Genomic DNA, 16,650 nt, shown 5'->3' on the forward strand with positions numbered 1-16,650 from the left:
CGTGATACCTTCAGATGATTTTTTTTCAAAAAAAGGACGAGATCTTATTTGACATTGCCCTAGATCATCAACTTTTCTACATTGCCTGAATGATAAAACATATCACAATCGATACATAATAAAATTAAAGATAGGTTTTCTGTTTCGCACATTATGTGTATTTATGTATCATTCTAACATGTCTGAGCTCTTATAAAGAGTGTTTACATCACGATATTTGAATAAAAATGAATGACGCCCTTTAATGAAATGTACTCATTTACTTTTTTACAACAACTCAACTAGTGAAATCTTAAATGTTACAAGAGGAAATATTTTATCATTACTATAATGATGGGACATCTTACAATTTTGCAGGTGATGAGTAACCTTCCAAAGAAAATAACAATTATGGCAGAACAGAGAGGTGTTCCATACGATAGAGGATGGGCTTGGATGATTGTAGTTGGTAAAGAAAAAGATACTTATAAACATTTTAAAGGATTCACTGCTTTTTCATACACAGATGTATATTAGTTCAACAAAAGATACAACCAATATCCTGTACTATTAAATAATTACATTAGATGTTTCATCATAATACGTTATTTTGTTTGGCTATTTGCAATCTTGTGTTATTCCTTAGAACTTCATTACACAATAAATTTATCATTCATGATGACACGAGGTCCCATAATAAAGTGCTCAGACAAATTAAATAAAAACTTATTGAATGCTTCTTTTTGTAACTTCATATGGTTGTAAAATTGTTGGCCGTGCTTACATTTTTAGAATGAAGCGCTTCTACCCTTCCTACGAAATTTACTGCGGTCATCGCTTTTACACCCCAATGAAAATACAAAAAGAAGCATTCAATTCTTAAGTCATCAACATTAGGGGTGTAAGGAGAAAAAACTTCTTAAAAAAGAATTTCCATACATGCATTATTTCCAACGGAATAGCCTTAATCAGTGGTTGTTGTTGGTTTATGTCTGTCATATTTGTTTTTCATAAATTTATTAAAGAAATAAGGCTATTAGTTTTTTCGTTGAATTATTTCCGCTTTTCAATCCGGCTTCTATTATCAATAAAAACTGACCACCACGACATATCACTAGTAGCGTTAAATGCAAATGAATCAATCAATAAAAGAAGATTATTGCAATGAACTTCCTTTAAGTCTGCAATGCTGAAAAGACTGAATTTTCATTATTGAAGATGTGCATAGCCTTAGGCGACACGGTCGTTTTAGGTCCTCTTTGTTTATTTGGTTAATTTTTGTCACTTACAACCACATATAAGATTTTATTTAAGATAGATATGACCAAAACTGACAAAATTGATTTATATTTGCCAATAAAATGTAGACTTTACTTCTTTTTTAAACACATTTTATAGCTAGTGCAAAATTCTCTTATTCCACAAAGGATATGAAGAAGAAGCAGAAACACAAAATCATGTGAACTGAAAAAACTAGATGATATATTTTAGGGCAATTACAATACGACATGTGCCATATGTATAGCAGGATATGCTTACATTTCCAGAACACATGAGATCATCCTTAGTTTTAGGTGGGGTACGTTTTGATCAGTCCAATTTTTTACGTTCTGTTTTGTGTACTGTTGTTTTTCTGATAGTCTGTTTTGCTTTTTAGCCATGACGTTGTCAGGGTTTTTTTTACTTATGAGTTTGAAAGTCCGGTTGGTATTTTTTGCCTCTCCTGAAATGATTTTTTTTTATTAAATCAATATATTGTTACAGTATGTTTCACTATTTCAAATTTATTGTTTTAATTTGTATTTTTGTGCTTTTTTATTTTAGGTTATTTTTTCAGTAGCTTTATCATGTTGGGTGTGGCTAAATCATATGGTTTATTGATGAAGCCACTTATGGATGAGTTTGATGTTGATATCACAATTGCCTCACTTGGAAATGCAGTTATGGCTGGAATTTATACATTGGCTGGTATGCTAAAATATATTGACAAAGTGTTGCCAAATTTCATAAGTGTGCTTGTTTCTAGGCCGATCATATCTGTATCTTTTGAGTACTTAATAATAATCTACACAACACTGTAGTGTAAAGTAATTTTGAAAATAGAAAATAGAAACAAAATAGAAAAGCTTGTGTTACGGCCAGAAATCGCCTTTAAATTGTAGCCAACAAAAGACACAAATCAATAGTAAAATTTAACAATATTTATTATACAAAAGTTTACAAGAAGTATTTTACAAATATAACTGTTAACTTAACTGTCAAAATATGAGTCCACTCTTTTATCTGTATCCGGAAATCTTTTGGAATCTAATCTGAATATTATGTTCACTACTAAGGTCACAATCTAGTATGATGTTGTTTGTAGAATAAAAGTGTCAATCCAAATGCTGTGAATACTAATGTCTATCAATGTCTATGTCCAAGTTTAATTATGAGAGTTTAACTTTAGTGTCTATATATATAGTGTTGTCATGGAAAATTCTGGAATACTCTATAATGGAACATTGTGGAAAATCCTGGAAAGTTACAACGGAAGTTTCTGGAATAACGTAGAAGTTTAAATTACGCATCTTTTATAAGGATCATTCTAGAAAGTTCCAATCATTCTGTGATTGTTCCAGTGATTCCTAAACTGCACAGTTATATAATTATTTGGTAAACAACTATCAGGCCATACAACACAAATTAGGCCAACATAAATAAATACAATAATTACAATATCATAACACCTCCCCCCTTAAAAGAAGTTTTAGTGTAATAAAAACTTATAATAAATAATATGAACAAAAAAAACATAGTATATACAAAGTGATTTAATAAGCTCTAGATAAAGCATCTGCTATTACATTATCTTTACCCTTAATATGTTTTACAATTACATCATATTCCTGTAACAATAAACTCCACCTAGTCAACCTCTGATTCTTGTTTCTCATTTTATGCATGAAGGTGAGAGGATTATGATCAGTATAAACAAGAATAGGATGCACAGTTGGATTCAAATATACATCAAAATGTTGAAGTGCTGACAACATTGCAAAACACTCTTTTTTCAATAGTTGAATAATTTTTCTGATGTTTATCTAATTTCTTAAAAAAATATGATATAGGTTTTTCAACATGATCATTTGTCTCTTGATATAAAACAGCTCCTATTCCTACATCGCTTGCATCAACGGCAAGTTTAAATTGTTTTTCAAAGTCTGGAGTAATCAGAACTGGACTATTAATTAAAAGTGATTTGCTATTTTCAAAAGCGTTTTGACAATTTTCACTCCAGATAAATTTAAAGTCTTTTCGTAAAAGATGAGTCAATGGTTGAACAACAGTAGCAAAATTTGAACAAAATTTCCTGTAAAATCCAATCATGCCTAAATATCTCATAAGTTGTTTTCTATTTGTAGGAGGAGGAAATTTGGAAATAGCTCCCACTTTAGCCATTATAGGTTTTACTTGACCTTGGCCAACTGTATGCCCTAAATAATCAACAGTGGCCTGAGAAAATTCACTTTTACCAAGATTAACAGTCAAATTTGATTTTGACAATCTATCAAAAGTATCATACAAATGTGTTAAATGCTGTTCCCAGCTATCACTACATACAATTAGATCATCAATATAAGCATAACAACAGTCTAAATCTTTTATAACATTATTGATCATTCTTTGAAATGTAGCTGGAGCACTTTTCATGCCAAACGGCATTACAGTATATTGAAATAAGCCATCTGGTGTAACAAAAGCTGATATTTCACGAGCTCTCTGTGTCAATGGAACTTGCCAATAACCTTTCAATAAATCAAATTTACTCACAAATTTTGCTTGACCAATATTGTCAATACAATCGTCTATCCTTGGAATCGGATATGAATCAGATTTTGAGACTGAATTTACTTTTCTGAAATCAGTCACGAAACGAAAGGTTTTATCTGGTTTTGGCACAAGGAGACAAGGAGAGCTCCATTCACTGTTACTCGGCTCAATAATATCATTGTCAAGCATATATTTAATTTCTTTTCTCATAACTTCAAGTTTGAGTGGATTGAGCCAGTAAGGATGTTGCTTAATTGGAGAAGCATCTCCTACATCAACATCATGACAAACAGAAGTGGTTTTGTTTGGCACATCTGGAAAAAGATTTTTAAAAGAAAATACCAAAGTTTTTATTTCTTCTCTACGATCAAAAGACAGATGTGCAACTTTTGAGTCTAAATTTGACAAAATTTCTGAATTTTTCAATCTAACTGTCTCTTCCATAGATTTAGAACTAAAAGGTTGTTCAATTACATCTGGTTTGTCATGATTGTTCTCAAATTGAACCATGCCTAAAGTGGCAACTGGTTTACTATCACATACATTAGTACGCTCAAAATATGGTTTTAACATATTAATATGACACACTCTATTTTGTTTGCGCCGACCTGGAGTTTTTACAATATAATTCAAATCATTAATTTTACTCTCTATTGTATAAGGACTACAATATTTAGCCTGTAAAGGATGTCCAGGGACAGGCAGAAATACAAGTACCTTATCACCAGGCTCCAAAACTCTGTCCCTGGCATCTTTATCATACCATATTTTCATCTTGTTCTGTACATTTTTTAAGTTTTTCTGAGCAATTTGACAAGCAGTATACAATTTTTCTTTAAATCTAGATACATAGTCTAAAAGATTCAAGTCAGTATGTTCAGTAAGCCACTTTTCCTTAATCAATTTTAACGGTCCCCTTACAGTATGACCAAATACCAACTCAAAGGGACTAAATCCAAGGGATTCTTTAACAGCCTCTCGAACCGCAAAAAGTAGAAAGTGAACTCCATCATCCCAGTCTCTGTCAAATTGAAGACAAAAAGTTCTAATCATGTTCTTCAATGTTTGATGAAAACGTTCTAAGGCACCTTGAGATTCTGGATGATAAGCACTTGATCTGTACTGAGCAATCCCTAACTGGTATACGACTTGCTGAAATAAACCTGACATGAAATTTGAGCCCTGGTCGGACTGTATAGACTTAGGAAGTCCTACTAATGTGAAAAATTTGATCAAAGCTTTGACGATAGTAGGTGTCTTGATATTTCTGAGCGGAATAGCTTCAGGAAAGCGGGTAGATGTACACATGATTGTCAATAAATATGCATTTCCAGTCTTGGTCTTTGGTAAAGGTCCAACGCAGTCAATTAGAACTCTGCTGAATGGTTCGTCGAAGGCTGGAATAGGCAGAAGTGGTGCTGGTGGTATTTTCTGGTTAGGCTTACCAACAACCTGGCATATATGGCATGATTTGCAGTATTCTGCGACATCATTTCTAAGTCTTGGCCAATAGAAATGCTGCAAGATTTTTAGGCAAGTCTTCCTTATACCTAAGTGTCCAGCCAAGGGGGTGTCATGGGCAAGACCAATAATTTCTTGCCTATAAACTTTAGGCACCACCACTTGGTACACCACTCTCCATTCCTCCTCTGGGGTAGCATCAGGAGGCCTCCACTTCCTCATTAAAATGCCGTCCTGATGGTAATAGCATTCGGCCACTTTGTCTGCTTCCTCCTGTGGTTGAGCTCTCAGGCTGAGCTGAAGAACCTCAGGGTCTTTATGTTGTTCTTCGAGTAAATTCTTTCGGTCTAATGAATGGCTGTTTACATCTGACCATGGCATAATAACATTTTTGTTAACACTAGGTGGTTTTATAAGGGCCTTTTCTGAGTTACTAGGATCTTCAATATCAGCTATAAAAGTGTCAGAAAGGTCCATGTAATCAAACTTGTCTTCTTGCAAATTCTCATTTTGTTGTTTTCTAGCCATCGCCCTAGTAACAACACACGCTGGATACAATTCAGCATCATCTTCAGGTGATTTAACATCCACCACTGGTTCACTGGTAACAATTGGTTCAGCAACCACTTTGTTCCTAGCTAGATCATTTCCTAGCAATAAGGTAACACCCTCGACAGGGAGATTAGGACGAACACCTACAACAACTGGTCCAGTTATTAAATCTGACTTCAGATAAATACGATGGAGAGGAACATCTATACAACCCAACTCTACACCTTGTAACAAAGCGGAGACACCAACAGAAGTCTTCTCGGACAAAGGCAACACACCTTCTAACAATAAAGACTGAGAAGCTCCAGTGTCCCGTAAAATCTTAATAGGCTGAAGAGTGGTATCATCAACAATAGAAACAAACCCATCAGACATAAAGGGTTTGTATTCCTCCATGTAATCACAAAAACTGGACTTAAAAGCCTGACGCGCAGGGCATTCCAATGTACTGGTAATATAAGGTGCCGTACAAGCATTGGTCTTGGGCTTATTATCTCGTTCATTCTTCTTCTGGAGTCTAAAACAATCAGCCATCAGGTGACCAATCTTCTTACAATAAGCACAAGTCAGTGACTTCTTTTCAAAAGTATCAAATTTTGGACTAGACATATTATAACTGGACTGACTCTTATTCTGTGGAACAGGCTTACTATCAGTACGCTCAGTGCTTTGATTTTTGTAATTTCCACTGGAAGTATTAACATTTTGACCCTTGAAACTTCTTTTATGTGAAAGAGTATAATTATCTGAAATAACAGCTGCATCATGTATTGACTCAACAGTTTTGTCGTCTAAATGTGTTTTTAAGTCTAAATGAACACATTGTTTGAACTCTTCTAATAACATCAATTGTCTTAGGTTATCAAAAATTTTATCTGTTTTCTTTGACGTAAGCCATTTATCAAATAGATCTTCTTTTTCCCGAGCAAATTCCACATATGTTTGTGAATCAAACTTTTTATAAGATCTAAATTTCTGTCTATATGCTTCTGGTACTAGTTCATAAGCTTTCAAAACTTCCTGTTTTACCATATCATAATCAGAACTTTTTTCTGATGGAAGTGCGGAATAAATTTCAGCGGCCTTACCCTCAAAAACACTTTGCAGCATCGTAGTCCAATATGGCTTCGGCCATTTCAAATTATTTGCAATTTTCTCAAACTGTGGAAAATATTTATCAACTGTTTTTTCACAAAATTTCGGAACCAAACGTATATTTTTAGCTGCATCAAAATAATCTGATTTCGAGTTAACTTTAGTGTTGCTTTCTTCTTTGACCATTTCAATTTTCAGTTTTTCCATCTCTAACCTTTCCTTCATTTCAAGTTCTTTTAATTTAAATTCATCTTCTTTTTCTTTTTTATCCATTTCCAATCTTTCCTTCATTTCAAGTTCTTTTATTTTTTCCGTCTCCTTCATTTCCAGTTCTTTTAATTTAAGTTTATGTTCTAATTCAAGCTGTTTTAATTTAAAGGCGTCAACATTTTCGACCTTAAGATCAAGAGCCTCTTCACCTAATTTTTCTGATTCAACTAATTTGTCTATAACCAAATTTTTTATAATTTGTTTTCTCATAGATACTTTAAAAACTAATTTCAGATGTTTAGCAAGCAACACTAATTCCTCTTTCTTTAAATTATCAAAACTCTCCAGGTCTGGCGTTTTCAAAAATTTACCGGCATCAAATGCCATTTTGTAGAATTTTGTTGGCTAGTTATAATAAAAATATTAAACAAATTTTGATTAAGATATTTTTAAGATCTCCCGGACGAGCCCCCAATTTCTGTTACGGCCAGAAATCGCCTTTAAATTGTAGCCAACAAAAGACACAAATCAATAGTAAAATTTAACAATATTTATTATACAAAAGTTTACAAGAAGTATTTTACAAATATAACTGTTAACTAAACTGTCAAAATATGAGTCCACTCTTTTATCTGTATCCGGAAATCTTTTGGAATCCAATCTGAATATTATGTTCACTACTAAGGTCACAATCTAGTATGATGTTGTTTGTAGAATAAAAGTGTCAATCCAAATGCTGTGAATACTAATGTCTATCAATGTCTATGTCCAAGTTTAATTATGAGAGTTTAACTTTAGTGTCTATATATATAGTGTTGTCATGGAAAATTCTGGAACACTCTATAATGGAACATTGTGGAAAATCCTGGAAAGTTACAACGGAAGTTTCTGGAATAACGTAGAAGTTTAAATTACGCATCTTTTATAAGGATCATTCTAGAAAGTTCCAATCATTCTGTGATTGTTCCAGTGATTCCTAAACTGCACAGTTATATAATTATTTGGTAAACAACTATCAGGCCATACAACACAAATTAGGCCAACATAAATAAATACAATAATTACAATATCATAACACTTGATGTATCTAAGTCTTTTAATTGAACCATATAATTAATTTTCCTGTCATAAGGTACATATCTTGTATATAATGGTATACTTATGTTTTTTTTATTTGAATCTCCTTGTTAGTGAAATTATTAAAAAACGTAGAAGTCTCAGGCTACCTGGGATTCATGTAACTTGGTTAAAAATAAAATAAAACTACCAGTACAAATTAAAATTTGATCTTTCATGCTATAAAATGGTATTCACTTTGGAATCCATTACTCATCAATTTTCTGTTTTATTAATGCTATAGTAGGAATATAATTTATGAAAATAGCGCACACAGTTCAACTTGTTTTTTTTTTACAAAGGCCTTGTTAATTAAGAAAAAAAATGTGTACAAGTGTTTGTTTATAAACTCCAGATAGAAAAATCTGTATTTAAGATGATAATGATAATAGTATAAAAATGTTTGTTTAATTATATGGCAATTTAAACCTTTCGGAACCCATTGTATGAAAAAAAAATATTCAACGTTTGGTTGCAGTTTATCTCAGATGATGATTGGAATAATTTAAGGGTCATAACCTTAATCGGCTCACTGGATGATTTAAACTATGCTAACAGGTGTAAATGAACTTTTCGGAACGTGGAAGGCAATCAAAGAGGGTTTTGGTTTATTTTTCTTATCATAAGAGAAACAGATTTTTACATAGGTACACGTGGATTATCGGATTTATCCAATCTCGATACTTAAACTATAAATCATAACGTTATCGACGAGACTCGGATTTTAAAATAGAGAATTTAACTATCTCAATTGGATAAATCTGATAATCCTCTGGTTTCAATATCACTGGGGTAAAGCTGATGACCGTTACTGCATTCACGGTCATCTCACATATGTCATATGAAAAATTAGGTCAGTATTTGTTTTGTCTGTTTCGGTGTTTTTATATCATTTTCTTTACGAGCATACATTGTTACAATGGAAATTCATAAAAGATTTACACTAAAATCGCAAATATCTACCGAGAAATATGTATGAAACTGGAAATTGTATTTGAAAAAATCGCTAAGATGACCGTAAATTATAATCGAGATGACCGTGACAGGATCATCGAATCATAACAAGGGTGACCGTAATTGGTTAAAAGATTACCGCAATTTGTAAAGGATGACCGTAACTTTTAAAGGATGTCTGTCTATTCTAAGAAATATCCATAATTGTATTCATAGCTTTTTGTTGAGTTTGTCTCAATAGGGGCTCGATTAGCGGATATAAATATATTTAATCAATTTCTTTTAACTATTTGCCGTATTTTGAGTTTATGACAATAATAGAATGTGCCAATGTATTCTTTGTAAAGAAAATGATATAGAAACACTTAAACAGAAAATACAAATTATGACTTGATTGTTCATCCGACATCTTGGGATGAGCGTGAATGCAGTAACGGTCATCAGCTTTACCCCAGCGAATATAATAATATATATGTACATTATATAGTTTCGTTATGTAACAAAACAAACAAGTTCATCAACTGGTTATTATTATTACTTCACAAAACAAACAAAACAAAACAAAATATATCTGCAACGCATGAATAAAACATAAGAATCAATAAATGCATTGTCATAAATTAAATTAAAAAGGAAAATAATGAACAATGGTCATGTTTATTTCTGTAGAGAGAAATCATGTAAAATAAAGCTACAATGTCAGAATGCTAGACAAAAATTATATTTTTCAGCACCAGTGTTTGTAGCTCTTGGTCAACACTTTACAGAGAGATCTGTTGTAATGTTTGGAGCTGTCTTTGCATGTATCTTCATCTCCTTGTGCTATCTTAAGATTGGTATTTGGTATTTAATTTGGATGTACGGTATAGGCACAGGTAAGATTAAGGTGGTACCCAACACTTTCACCAAAATTGATTCGGCTCGTTTAATTTTCATACAATTTTTTATCAAAGTATTTACTTTGACCTTTAACAAAAATATAAAATTTTCTAAAATTTTGAACCAACCGTTTAAACAGAAAAATTACACTGGTTATATAGCAGTTTGACAAACACCAATTTTGATCAGTGAGAAGCTTTATATTCCTTTTACAACACAACCTATTTAAAACGTTAAGCTGGCTTTACAGAGTTGTCTCCCTGTAATGTTAGGTACCACCTTAAATCTAATTTTAAAATCCGATCTATAACAAAAAAATACAATTGTTCGGTTTTGACTTCTCCAGTCTCATGTAAGTATCACCGTTTGCTATAACAATACAATTACACGCATTGCCACAGATTGAAGAAATGGAAATGATCTCTTATTTTTAACAGTCCACGAAGTTATGTAAGAATTTGTTTTAAAAATTCTAAAAAAAAATATTATGACAAATTTGGTACTTGTTTTTCACAAAAAATCATTGACAAACTTTAGGTTGTTTTTATTAGTAGTACAACAATGTGTGAGCAAAGCAAACAGATATTATTGGCAAAACTTAGGCTACAGTGGTCAACAAAAATGTTGTTGTCCCTGGAGATAAAGCCCATAACATCATCTTTTATGTATGTAAATTTTAACTGCTTGATAAAGGAATTAGATATTAAAAAGAGGAAATTCTAAATTATCATACGACTGTTCTACTTCTTCGGAATTTCAATCAAAGATGAAGAACTGTATCTTCCTTCACTGTATTAGATACCTAAATAAAATCAGTTTCAATAAAAACAACTTTATATAACTGTTTCTTCTATGTGATCCACGGAACATTTTTTCGATAATTAACAACATTGTATTAGCAGTCAAAGCCGGGCTACACATTTATTGTGAAACTACCTGCTTCATGGACATCGCGAATTAGATTTGAATACATATAAATAAGACATGTTACAGTACACACAATATAAGTCCCTTTCCTTTTGCAATAGTGTTAAAACACTTGACTTTTCTACACTTATTACGAGCATTCCCCATTTTAAACTAAAATAATAGTTGGTTCTACTTTGTTAATGAGTGGCTTCAATCGATACTAAAATATATATCTAACCAGGTATAAACTACGAAATTTTCTACATAAGAAATATGACACCTGTTATAAGGATTTTTGATGTGTTTAACCTTAGATTTTACCATTTCATTACGGACTTAAATTTTCCTCGGTGTTCGTTTTTTTAAATTTTATTTTGTATTGAACTGTAATAAAAATTACTCCATATCAAAAAAACATTCCCTAAAACTGACATTATCAAGATGTCTGATTACTTGATTGACAACTTGTTTTTATGTGATTATGGACTTTCCGAATTGATTATCCTCTGAGTTCAGTATTTTTGAGATTTTGAAATTCATAATCACATGGCAAAATCAAAAGACAGAACACATAAAAAAAGAAAGGACAACAACTGTCATATTCCTGACTTGGTACAGGCATATTCAAATGAAGATAATGGTGGATTAAACCTGGTTTTAAAGCGCTAAACCTCTCACTTTGTACGACAGTCTCATCAAATTCTGTTATATTTTCAATGAAGCGTGAACTACACAATGATGGGAACTGTCAATTTCTATGAAGCAACCTTTTAGCTACATCTTCATACGAATAATATATGTATTTATCTCATTACTGATATGATATCAATTACTAGCATTTACTGTCATGATTTCCTTGACCGAGGGTTGCTGCTTTAATAAAAAAACTTTTAAAGCAAGAATTGCAGGTCATGAATCATTCATTCAAAAATTTAACAGACGCCATTATGTGTTGGTAGACCGTTATAACTATTTTTTCACAGATTTTGACGGAATTGTAATAATTGCCGTATCTTCATTTCCGTCCTGTTTTCCACGCAATATACTTGTCACCATGTTTATACTTACAAGAACAAAACAGATGCCACATGTTAACCGTATCGGCTCACCTTCCAGAACACCTTAGAATACCCAGGGTTTTTGGTGGGGATCATGTTTTCGTGTCTTTAGTTTTCTATGTTTTGTTTTGTGTAGTGGTTTTTTTTCTTCGCCTTTCTTTTTATTATATCAACCTACTGACTAATCAGTGGGATTTCCAGTGACACTAGAACAATAGAAATGTCACTCTTCTTATGAAAGAGATAGAAAAGGTCTAAAAACAGGAGAGACAATTTACGCATAAAACCCGATATGCATAGGGATGAATATCTCTTAAAACACAAAACCATTATATAACTTTTATACAACCACTATAAATAAAGTATATGTTAAAGCTAAATTTGTTAATATATGATTTTTTAATTGCCAAACATACTGTTAATTGAAAAACCTATTGTTCAACATAGGGGTGAGTAAAAAACTGCCAGATTTGACTGCATATTTTTTTTTTTTTTTGAAAAAAATATATGTCAAACCTTAATAATGTAGCTTTCTGGGTATCCAATTTTTAACGTGTTCCGAAATGTAGTTTCGTCACAAGAATTTTTCAAAGTTGTGTCATTTTGTCTATATGAATGTCGGTAAATTCGTATAATCGAGCACACCGCCAAGTATATCGTTGGGACAACTCGATATAATGTAATCAATATACGTGAAAGATTACCTAATGTGAAGTTTATCAAAATCATCATAACATAATTGATCAACACATTATGTTTGAACAACATGAGTCCTACAATATAAGATTTTAATGGTGCATATTATTTACATTCAACGTTTTTATTGGATTTTTTTTTACTACAATGTAACCTCGAGGTTCAACGTTGATAGTAAAAAAAATCCCAGAAATTTTTTGAATGATATTGTAAATGATATGAACCTTCGAATTCTTATAATATCGGAATCGAAAATATGTGATCCGAATTAACCATGCACGTGTGTTACAGAAGATTATGAACTTTTATGATGTAAGGGGTTTTCTTTAACAATATTATGATCCCAAATTTAATGAATTTTGTTGGCAATACTTTAATATAAACACTACATATAGCAAAGTATATATTAAATCTCAATGTATTATTATTAGGAAAAATGTTTGACTCAGTAAAAAAAAATCTTCCCTCTTGAAAATATCAGACCACAATTAACAGAGAACCAATTTTTTTTTACTTTACAATGAAATTGAAAAAGTAGTTAGTTGCATGTCAAATCATCTTTTGGCTGTCGACAACAAATAAATAAAATCTAAATTTCGTAGCATTTTACCTCCCCCCCCCCCTTTTTTTTTAAAGAATTTGTTCAAGGTATGGTGGTTTTACCCCTTTTAAAATTTCAGTATGTCATGTTGTATATATCTTTTATAAATTAGATGAATTTCTAGCAAGTTTCTACGATATTCTTTATCATTTGACAAAATACTATGCATCTGAATTAAATTGTTTACTATTTGAAAAAGCGCGCCTTCTTTTACTTTAATTTACTTCCCTTTATTTCACATAGCAATAAATATAAAAAAAACTGCCAGATTTGACTGCATATCAATTTTTTTTCCAAAAAAAAATATATGTCAAGCAGCATATTTAACTTTACAATTGGGAGAAAATCAAGATGTTCCAACTATAGGTTAGTATTACAAAAAAAAATGAAAGGATGGCATGATTACAGGTTTGAACCCTGACGACACTTAAAATCGAAAATTCACTTATTTACCTATCATATGAAGATACGATATGTGATAAACTTAACAATTAATAATTTACCTGGTGCATTATCATATTCACAATACGTTTACACGTCTTAGTTCGTCTGTGTTAGCTCATTTCAAGCTCGTGGTACCTCTAGTCAGAAGAGCGCTCTGTTTACAGGGGAGCTAATATTTTGTCACCGGTTCACGCACTGTAATAACCATACTTGTATTTATATTAACAGTTAGTTGTATTTTTTATAATTTACATGTTTTAGGGATTGGAAATTCCTGTTTATATGGAAATGGTGTAGTTATGATTGGCAGCTATTTCAAGAAAATACGTACACGAGCTAATGGTATTGCCTTGTCAGGTGCTAGTGTTGGAACGTTTGTTATTCCTCCTCTAATGGAGTTCTTGTTACAGACATATGGACTTCCAGGAACGTACCTTATCCTAGGAGGTTTGTACTTGACTGTAGCTGTTTGTGGTGCCCTTTACCGTCCACTGATATTTTATACAAATGGCGGAAAAAAGGAGGGAAGCGACGAAAAGCATAAACTAATAGAGAAAGATCTAAATGATTATTTTACTAGCACTGGTTCATTAGTTATTGAATCAACCAAAGGTTTGGAGCAAGTTGTACAGTCGGTAAACTCTAATAAACAGCATGATAGTATCACGATCAAAATCTTTGGAAAACCTATAGTAATTCCAAAAATATTTCATTTTTCAGTGCTGAAAATGCCGGAGGTTATGTTTTATACCATTTTCTCATTTCTAGTATTTTTTGGATATTTTAATTTTATCATACTAATGCCAATAGATGCTGCCAGTAGAGGATTTGCAAGCTATGAAAAAGCCTGGCTCGTTTCTTGTGCTGGTATAGGCGATCTCATTGGGAGAGTAGTTGTGGGAATCGTAGGAGATCTTAGAATAATAGAACGATATAAAATAATTGGCGCCACCTGTATATTTTGTGGTATAAATATATTAATATTCAACTTTGCCACTGTATTTTGGTGGTGTGCTATCCATACAACGCTGTATGGATTTTTTGGGGGTGCATACGTTGCCCTGAACTCAATAGTACTGATTGATATGGTTGGACTAGAGATTATGCCCAAAGCAATAGGAGTAATTCTACTTATACAAGGACTTGGTGCAGCTATTGGACAACCTGTTGAAGGTAATATAATAGCCTGGTTTTTTTTATATGGGACTAGTCAAATAACAAGGACAGTGTGCTGTTTACTGAAAGGAATAATGGGGATAAAAAGTAAATTCACAAAAATACAAAACTCCGAGAATGATTCACCTGAGGGGCTTCATAAAATCAAAACAAGTAAGAAGTAAAGTAGTTACAGTTTTGAATATTTAGCCACAGATAAGTGGAATGCAGTTGTTAAATAACTTCCATAAACGAAAAAAAACCGCTTTAAAGATTTTTGTCTATGTTCTTTTTTGGACACAAGAGGAAATGGGAAAGATATATGAAACCTATCTGGTATGGGGTTATGCTATTGTTTATTGTAATGCCCTTTAATGCATTACAATTCTCCAAGTACAAATGATTTGGTATTAGTTGTATTTAATGTAAGGTATTACACTAACAAAATGTGTGTAATTTATCCATTACATAGAATTAAATAGCATTAAATCTCTTCTGATAGTGCTATATATTGCCCTAAATTTCAGGGATAATAAGAACCGACTGTTTTTGGTCTTTCCTTTAAGCAAATGGGAAAATAAAAAACCAATCAATGTCTAGTAAAATTATTTACAAAATGTGTAAGTTTGCACTGATATATAGTTATCAAAGGTACCAGGATTATAATTTAGTACGCCAGACGCGCGTTTCGTCTACATAAGACTCATCAGTGACGCTCATATCGAAATAGTTATAAACCAAACAAATACAAAGTTGAAGAGCATTGAGGATCCAAAATTCCAAAAAGTTGTGCCAATTACGGCTAAGGTAATCTATGTCTGGGATAAGAAAATCCTTAGTTTTTTGAAAATTCAAAGTTTAGTAAACAGGAAATTTATAAAAAAAAAAATGACCACATAATTGATATTCATGTCAACACCGAATATATAACACTTAGTAAAAAATTTCTAACGGACGATTTCAACTTCACCACTTGGGGATTGAGTTGGAATTCTTGATTTATTAGCTTTCTTGTTTGCAGCCACGCTCTATCAAGGAAAGCAAAATAGAAAATACAAGTTGATATTTATAATATATTTTTAAGAATTAAAAATAAATGTCTTTTGGATAATTTGGTGAAGTTTGAGAAAAAAAAAGTTCGCCTCTTCACTGTAACCAGGTTGTTATGAATAATGCCTATTGTGTTGAGTACATAGCATGGATCATATTCAACATATATGTGTCCTTATGGTGAAAATGTTTGAATTGTAACAACCCTGGGAAATTTTTATACTCATTTTATGCACTAGATCAGTACTTTTATTTATGTGTAACGTTTATCTATCTATTTCAGGGGCCATCAAAGAAGCTACGGGGTCATTTTCCCTTTTAAATTATATAAATTCTTCATTAATGATTATTGGAGGTTGTATGATGTTCCTGTATCCTTTAGTAAAAAATGCAAGTAAATTAAAAGATAAAAGTGATGCAGGACAAGAAGAAGAAGAAACTTGATTAAAGGGAAGCAAATCATCAAAATGCAACAAAAATTCCAGGTGGAAAAAATTTCGAAGTTATATATATTCCAAATATATACAGTTAATATTTTGTTCATCTCCTTTTTATCATCAAAACTTATTTTGCAATAATTTTTCAATGACATTTCCAGATATCATGTCATTCTGTTTTATTATATACATTGGTTTGAGCATATTTAGTTTATTAGTTATGTTTATCAATTTAAATAAG

General features: G+C 31.9%; 1 protein-coding gene across 1 annotated transcript; it reads left to right on the forward strand.

Moving 5' to 3' along the window:
* Positions 1-333: 333 nt before the first annotated feature.
* Positions 334-16,416, forward strand: LOC134710988 (monocarboxylate transporter 12-like). Its single transcript, XM_063571412.1, has 6 exons — positions 334-448; positions 1,804-1,947; positions 5,778-5,960; positions 9,912-10,055; positions 14,029-14,940; positions 16,256-16,416. The coding sequence occupies exons 1-6, from the start codon at positions 334-336 to the stop codon at positions 16,414-16,416; spliced, it is 1,659 nt and encodes a 552-aa protein (XP_063427482.1).
* Positions 16,417-16,650: the final 234 nt, after the last annotated feature.

Source organism: Mytilus trossulus, chromosome 3, assembly GCF_036588685.1.
Source record: "Mytilus trossulus isolate FHL-02 chromosome 3, PNRI_Mtr1.1.1.hap1, whole genome shotgun sequence".
NCBI classification, from domain to species: Eukaryota; Metazoa; Mollusca; class Bivalvia; order Mytilida; family Mytilidae; genus Mytilus; species Mytilus trossulus.

What these genes read in the sequence shown, in the direction of transcription:
- LOC134710988 (XM_063571412.1), top strand. Translation starts at nt 334, where the DNA reads ATGGGACATCTTACAATTTTGCAGGTGATGAGTAACCTTCCAAAGAAA. An exon ending in GGCTTGGATGATTGTAGTTG is followed by an intron (nt 449 to 1,803) that starts GTAAAGAAAAAG and finishes TTTTTATTTTAG; the next exon opens with GTTATTTTTTCAGTAGCTTT. An exon ending in ACGAACACCTACAACAACTG is followed by an intron (nt 5,961 to 9,911) that starts GTCCAGTTATTA and finishes TATATTTTTCAG; the next exon opens with CACCAGTGTTTGTAGCTCTT.